The 8,304-nt window shown below is 32.5% G+C and overlaps 1 protein-coding gene across 2 annotated transcripts; it reads left to right on the forward strand.

Annotated features, from left to right (window-relative positions):
* The first annotated feature begins 287 nt into the window (after positions 1–287).
* On the forward strand, positions 288–1,546 carry LOC101502311 (NDR1/HIN1-like protein 10). Of its 2 annotated transcripts, none has more exons than XM_004513101.4 (2): positions 288–472; positions 592–1,546. In XM_004513101.4, exon 2 carries the CDS (start codon positions 601–603, stop codon positions 1,345–1,347), a length of 747 nt encoding a protein of 248 aa, XP_004513158.1. In that variant the 5' UTR covers positions 288–472; positions 592–600; the 3' UTR covers positions 1,348–1,546. The 2 variants fall into 2 exon arrangements, with proteins under 2 accessions (XP_004513158.1, XP_004513159.1); XM_004513102.4 differs by having other exon boundaries at positions 595–1,546.
* The last annotated feature ends 6,758 nt before the right edge of the window (positions 1,547–8,304 follow it).

The following is an 8,304-nucleotide window of genomic DNA, read 5'->3' on the forward strand; positions in this document are numbered from 1 at the left end:
AAAACTAATAGTGAGTCAAATGAATATAATCATCAATTTTTTTAATGATAAATAAAACTTAAGGATCTTTCCGGGTGAATCTAACTTTTTATATTATGTTTGAAAAGTTATATCTAAAAACAAAATCTATTTAAATAAAATTAGGTACAAATGATTTTTTCATGAAAGTTTGGTCCAAGCCAAAAGCCAAAAGCCAAAAAAACGCTTGAAATCTCAATTAATTAATTTTATTATAAATATAGAGATTTACGTTATTTTGAAGATTGATTCATATCTATCTCTCCTAACTCAAAAGATTCGAAATCTGTTGTTAAAATCAAACGCAATTATTCAACTTCCTTGTACTCATCAAATATTTTCCTTTTATTCCTTCACAATATTTTCCTCAATATCAGTGGTTTCTGTTAAAATTCTTATCCCTTGACGCGCTATACTCGCACTACACTGCCGCACTAACTTGCAAGTTACACAGGTAACAACAAAATTACCTTTATACCCTTCTCTACGAAGCTTATCAATATTTTAATATTTATTTATAAATCACTTTACCAACGTCTTGAAAATTTTGAATCAATTATTTTCTCTTCTCAGCAGAAGATCATGGCCGGTAATCAATTAAACGGCGCTTATTACGGCCCTTCCATTCCGCCGCCGAAATCCCACCGCCGTTCAAGCCGCCACGACGACGGTTGTTGTTGCGGCTGTCTCAGCTGTATCTGCGGTTGCTTCAGAGGCTGTTGCGGCTGCATCTTCAACTTCATCTTAAGCATAATCTGCAAAATCTTAACCACAATCATAATCATCGTCGTAATCCTCGGTTTCCTCTTCTGGCTCATCGTTCGCCCTAACGTTCTGAAATTCACTGTTACCGATGCATCGCTTTCTCAATTCAATTTCACAAACAACAATACACTTCACTACAATCTTGCACTCAACATCTCGATCCGAAACCCTAACAAAAGAGTTGGTATCTATTACGATAACATTGAAACGCTTGCGTTTTATAAAGATGTTAGGTTTGGTTCACAAACGCTTGGAACGTTCTTTCAACGCCATAAGAATACGAGTTTGTTGAATCCTGTTTTTAAAGGTCAGCAAGTTGTTCCTTTGAATTCTGATCAGATTTCGGAGTTCGATAATGAGATGAAAGATGGAGTTTATGGAATTGATGTTAAGGTTTTGCTTAATGTGAGGTTTAAATTATGGTTGTTTAAGACAGGGAAAGTTAAACCTAAGGTTCGTTGTGATTTGAAGGTTCCATTGAAATCCAAGAATGGAACTTCATTGGGTAATGAATTTCAGGTTACTGATTGTGATTGGGATTATAAATGGAGGTTGTTCCGTTAGATCTTTCAGATCTCATATTCAAACCCTCAATTTTCTTGTTATTATTTTATTTTATAAATTTTTTAGGTGAATTTTATATTTGTTAGTTTCTTCATTGGACCGTAGTTATGCTCCTAGAGGGTTTTATGTTATGTTTTAATTTTTAGTATTTATCTTTCTATTGTTGCTATTGATTTACGAGTATTTCTTTTACATTACAGATTACTTAGTCCTCATTAGTCAATTTTTGTCACATTTGTTACTTTGTTAGTTCTTTCTGTTCCTTCTCTTTGTTGCGAAGAAGTTAAGGATTCTGGGTATGCAATTCAGTCATTGTCACTTGTTTCGATTTTGATGTGAAAATAAATTCAATTTCTGTTTCAGAATCATGACTTTCAACATGTTTTAGTCAGGGCTTGTGCATCCCTTACTCAAGTGTTTAAATCAAATGTGTTTTTTTATGTGATGTAAATGTTGATAGAAAATTGAAATCAACTTTAATTTTGAAATATCTTTTGATTATGTTAAATTGAGAATTTTGTATTAAGTGTGTTTGGAAACATTGGGTTTCATAGCACAACTTCACTTCAAAGGAGAAGCTACAAGTAGTAGCATTAGGGTCACCTTGCCTTTGTATGCTCACACCACGTTACCAAACATCTGCTAAAAGTTGATTTGGTTTGATTGAAATGGTGTGGTTTCAAAACAAAACAAACTTCTCCTTTCTCTAGAATACTATGAAGGAGGCCACTTTTTTTATGGAACAATGATAATGATATATATAGACTTCAATTTTCTCCACACTAATTTAATATTTTATTTTATTTTTATTTCTCTCTTTTTATCGCATTATCGATTTATCCCGTCTTTTTTTTTCTCTCAAATTATATACATTTAATGGGGGTGTATACCAAATATTTTTCTCTATGGAATATGTATGTGTTTTATATTTTAAGTTTAGCTTAGTTAAAGTTTGCATACATGTTGCTTATTAAAAATACTCTATAGATTGTCTACTTGGATACAACTTTTAGTGTTTTGTTGGTATATCATAGAGAGTGAGGAGTCGTATTAGGACACCAATTTGAGAGTTCTCTCCAATAATCTATCGGCTTCCAAATATAAAGCGACAGTCTCAAGAGTCAAGACTAATAATAATAGTCAAAATGTATTTGTTGAAGTAAAAATTGCTGTGTTAAATAGATTTAGAAAAATAATATAGGTTTTCTCACTTTTTTATTATTTAATGTGGGAAAGATATTGACTAAGTAGGTGTTTGATACTCATGCTGATTTGATACATGCTCTGATGCTCTTATCTGGTACATATTTAATGCTATCAATTGTTTTCTTTGGTATGATTTTGAAATGGTTTGATATGCTCAAGTTAAAATTGTATGATTGTCAATTATGCCAAAAAGGGGGAGATTGTTGGAATTTAGTCCTTTGAATCCTAATTTTGACATAATTAACAACATACAATATTCATACATCATATGATAAATCTAACAGTTTAATTGAGCAAGATTTCAGGAACCATAATCCAATCCTACACACTTGTATCAAATTGCTTGGAACACAAGAAATCAACAAAAGTTGAATTCTGACTATGTAAATCGATTGGGAAATCGATTCCATAACAAGGGTGTAAGGAAATCTTAAGTGTTTGTAAATGAGAAATCGATTAGGCAATCGATTAGCTTAATTAAAAATGAAAACTACACAAGTCAGTAGCACCCTGATTTGGAGGGTAATCGATTGGCAAATCGATTGAACATTTCACAAAATAAATCTGATGGTAACACATCGATTGGTAAATCGATTGGATAAGTCACAGTAGCACTCCAGTGCTGAGGGAATCGATTGACAAGTCGATTGACATCAAATAACTGAGTCACTGTTTTGAATCAAATCGATTGACAAATCGATTGACATCAAAAAACTGAGCCACTGTTTTGAACACAATCGATTGGCAAATCGATTGAAATAAACTTTTTGAAAACACAGTGAACTCTGAGATTGTGACCAAATCGACTCTGTGTTTTTATACATCGACTCTGAGACTTGGCAAATCGATTGAGTAATCGATTGAAATTACTTTTATTGAAACAGTTTCCCAGAAATCGATTAGGAAATCGATTTAGTCTGAACATGTTTTCCTGAAAAATGGTTTTAAAAGAATCGATTGGTAAATCGATTAGCTTATATAGTTTCAAGATTAAAGAAAAACAAGACTCGCGAAATCGATTGGCAAATCCGATTTAGCACCTTTTATAACTTTACAAAATCGATTGGGAAATCGATTTCGTAATTGGTTTTTCAGAAACTATATAAGATGTCTTTCAATCTTTATCCTAACAACTTTTCCATAACAATTCATAACTTTCTAAGAACTCAAGATAACTTTGATTACATATCAACATACACTTTGTTAACAAATCTGATACTGCTTTTTCAGATCAAGATAAAGGATCATCTATATTCATTGGGAGAACGAAAAGAAAAAGTAATCTTGAGAGCAAAGACGTTATCCTCACGAACAATCATTGAATATCCAGATTCGTGAGAAGACTTTGATCAAGATTGAAGACTTTTGTTTTGTACTTCTTTTATTCATTCTGTAACAATACTTTGAAACGAAACGAACGTTAAAAACCCAGCTAGAAACTGGTGGCTACTTTCTTGGGTGAGAGGTCTCAACAAGAAAGAGTCGTACTTTGATTTTGTGTTAGGCTGCCGATTGTCTACAAGGATCAAAGGGTTGATAGAAAGCCAGCTAGAAACTGGTGGCTACTTTCTTGGGTGAAGAGTGTTCAACAAGAAAGAGTCGCACTGTGATTCTGTGATAGGCTGCTGAGTGTCTACAAGGATCAGAGGGTATTCAATAGGAAAGAGATCATTAAGATAGATAGGTTTCAGGGAGGAAACTGGAAAATCTTTGTAATTGATTCTTTCTATTGAAGGAGAAGAAAATCTGAAATCCGATTGGATTTTCAGGACTGGACGTAGGTTGTCGTTGAACAACCGAACCAGGATAAATCTCTGTGTTTTCTTCTCTAACTCTCTCTCTTTAATTTTCTATATTGCTAACTTTGCATGCCTCAAAATTTAAATTCCGCTGTGCACTTGATACTGATTAATTTGGTAAAGAAAACTGATATATTTTCTGTTATTGCGAGGTCACTGATACCAACAAATTTTGTTTCAAAATTTGATAAAATTTCATTTTTTTGCGTTTATTTAAATCACATGTATCAAGATTTCGTATTGCAAAATTGTACTTGATATCTATAATTATAAATGATGTAGTGCGGCTTTAAAAAATGACATTTCATCAAATTGTGGGTAGACCAAAAATGGAGAGCAAATAAAACGGGGAACTACTTTAGTCATTTAACTAAAATAAGGAGATCAAAACTGCAATTAAGTCAATAAATTTAAATTATAAAACCACATAATCTATATTCTATAGTGGATAGTGTATTTTAAACATTTGTTAATTATTTACCGTAAGTTTTTTTTAGAGATAGTTCTTTTTAGAAATAGTCTCTGCAAATTTTAAAATTATTTGTTTAATCACTAATATTAGTTTATTGGATCACACAACTTAATTTTATCAGGTTGATTAAAAAAATATTATAATTAAAGAAATTGAAATAAAACAAAAACACAAAATCTTTTAAGGTGAAGAATCAAAACAGAAAAGTTACAAAATTTAAAAAGATATTATAGTTGTAGAGATTAAAATTATATATAAATTAAAAAGTAAATATTAGTTAATAAAACTAATAGTGAGTCAAATGAATATAATCATCAATTTTTTTAATGATAAATAAAACTTAAGGATCTTTCCGGGTGAATCTAACTTTTTATATTATGTTTGAAAAGTTATATCTAAAAACAAAATCTATTTAAATAAAATTAGGTACAAATGATTTTTTCATGAAAGTTTGGTCCAAGCCAAAAGCCAAAAGCCAAAAAAACGCTTGAAATCTCAATTAATTAATTTTATTATAAATATAGAGATTTACGTTATTTTGAAGATTGATTCATATCTATCTCTCCTAACTCAAAAGATTCGAAATCTGTTGTTAATTTGACATGAATAAACCTAATGAGTACGAAAATGACCTAAATGTTAAAATCCAATTACACCTATTGGATGCACGAGATTGGTTAAAATTCCTAATTGGACTAGAATAAAACTAGGGATGATGAAAATTACATAAATGTTCATCTCATGACACAAACACACCTATTGGATGCACAAGATTGGTTAAAAACCCTAATTGGACTAAAATAAACCTAGGGAGCACGAAAATAACCTAAATGTTAATCCAACGACACAAATGAACTTATTGGATGCACAAGATTGGTTAAAACCCTAATTGGACAAGAATAATCCTATGGAGGTCGAAAATGCTTATCCATTAACACAAATACACCTACTGGATTCACATGTTTGGTTAAAATCCCTAATTTGACCAGAAAATGACCTAAATGTTTCTCCCATGACACAAATGAACTTATTGGATGCACAAGATTGGTTAAAAACCCTAATTGGACTAGAATAAGTTTAGGGAGGACGAAAATGACCTAAATGTTCATCCAATGACACAAAGACGCCTATTGGATGCACAAGATTGGTTAAAAACCCTAATTGGACTAGAATAAGTTTAGGGAGGACGAAAATGACCTAAATGTTCATCCAATGACACAAAGACGCCTATTGGATGCACAAGATTGGTTAAAAACCCTAATTGGACTAGAATAAGTTTAGGGAGGACGAAAATGACCTAAATATTCATCCAATGAGACAAACAAACCTATTGGATGCCCAAGTTTGAATAAAAACCTTAATTGGACAAGAATAAGCCTAGGGAGGATCAAAAAGATCTAAATGTTCATCCAATGACACAAACACACCTATTGGATGCACACGAATGATTAAAAACTTTAATTGGACAAAAATAAACCTAGGGAGGACGAAAATGACCTAAATCTTAATCCAATGACACAAATGAACTTATCGGACTAGAATAAGCGTAGGGAAGACGAAAATGACCTAAATATTAATCCAATGACACAAACACACCTATTGGATGCACAAGATTGGTCAAAAACCCATTGGATATAAACAAGCCTATGGAGGACGAAAAATGACCTAAATGTTAATCCAATGACACAAACACACCTATTGGATGCAAAAGATTGGTTAAAAACTCTAATTGGACTAGAATAAACCTACGGATGACGAAAATGACATAAATTTTAATTCAATGAAACAAACGAACTTATTAGTTGCACAAGATTGTTTAAAAACCCTAATTTGAGAAGAATTAGCCTATGGAGGACGAAAATGACCTAAATGTTAATCCAATGACACAAATAAACTTATTGGATGCAAAAGATTGAATAAAAACCCTAATTGGACTAGAACAATCCTGGAAAGGAAAAAAATGACCTAAATGTTAATCCAATGCAGAAACACACCTATTTGATGCACAAGATTGGTTAAATACCCTAATTGGACTAGAAAAAGCCTTGAGAACATGAAAATGACCTAAATGTTTATCAATTGACACAAGAAGGAGCCTAGGGAGGACGAAAATGACCTAAATGCTAATCCAATAATACAAATACACCTTTTGGATTCACAAGATTGGTTAAAATCTCCAATTTGACCAGAATAAGCATAAAAAGGACAATTATGACGTAAATGTTAATCCAATGACACAAATGAACTTATTGGATGCACAAGATTGGTTAAAAACCCTAATTGGACTAGAATAAACCTAGGGAGGAAGAAAATGATCTAAATGTTAATCCAATGACACAAATGAACTTATTGGATGCAAAAGATTTGTTAAAAACCCTAATTAAAATAGAATAAGCCTCGTGAGGACGAAAATAACCTAAATGTTCATCCAATGACACAAATGAACTTATTGGATGACAAAGATTTGTTAAAAACCTAGGGAGGACGAAAATGGCCTAAATGTTAAGCCTAGGGAGGACGAAAATGACCTAAACGTTTATCCAATGACACAAACACACCTATTGGATGCACAAGATATGTTAAAAACCCTAATTGGACTAGAATAAACCTAGGGAGGACGAAAATGACCTAAACGTTCATCCAATAACACAAATGAACTTATTGGATGCACAAGATTGGTTAAAAACCCTAATTGGACTAGAATAAGTTTAGGGAGGACGAAAATGACCTAAATGTTCATCCAATGACATAAACACACCTATTGGATGCACAAGATTTGTCAAAAGGCCTTATTGGACAAGAATAAGCCTAGGGAGGACGAAAATGACCTAAATGTTCATCCAATGACACCAACACACCTATTGGATGCACAAGATTGGTTCAAAACCCTAATTGGACTTGAATAAACCTAGGGAGGACGAAAATGACTAAATTTAAATACAATGACACAAACGAACTTATTGGATGCACAAGATTGGATAAAAACCCAAATTGGAGTAGAATAAGTTTAGGGAGGACGATAACGACCTAAATGTTCATCCAATGACACATACACACCTATTGGATGCACAAGATTGCTTAAAAACCCTATTTGGACAAAAATAAACCTTGGGAGGAAGAAAATGACCTAAATGTTAATCCAATGACACAAATGAACTTATTGGATGCACAAGATTGGTTAAAAACCCTAATTGGACTAGAATAAACCTAGGGAGGACGAAAATGACCTAAATGTTCATCCAATGACACAAACACACCTATTGGATGCACAAGATTGGTTAAAAACCATAATTGGACAAGAATAATCCTAGGGTGGATGAAAATTACCTAAACGTTCCTCCAATGACACAAACACAACTATTAGACGCAAAAGATTGGTTAAAAACCCTAATTGAACTAGAATAAACCTTGGGAGGACGAAAATGACATCAATGTTAATCCACTGACACAAATGCACTTAATGGATGCCCAAGATTGGTC

The sequence above is a fragment of the Cicer arietinum genome, chromosome 7 (assembly GCF_000331145.2).
Source record: "Cicer arietinum cultivar CDC Frontier isolate Library 1 chromosome 7, Cicar.CDCFrontier_v2.0, whole genome shotgun sequence".
Taxonomy (NCBI): domain Eukaryota; kingdom Viridiplantae; phylum Streptophyta; class Magnoliopsida; order Fabales; family Fabaceae; genus Cicer; species Cicer arietinum.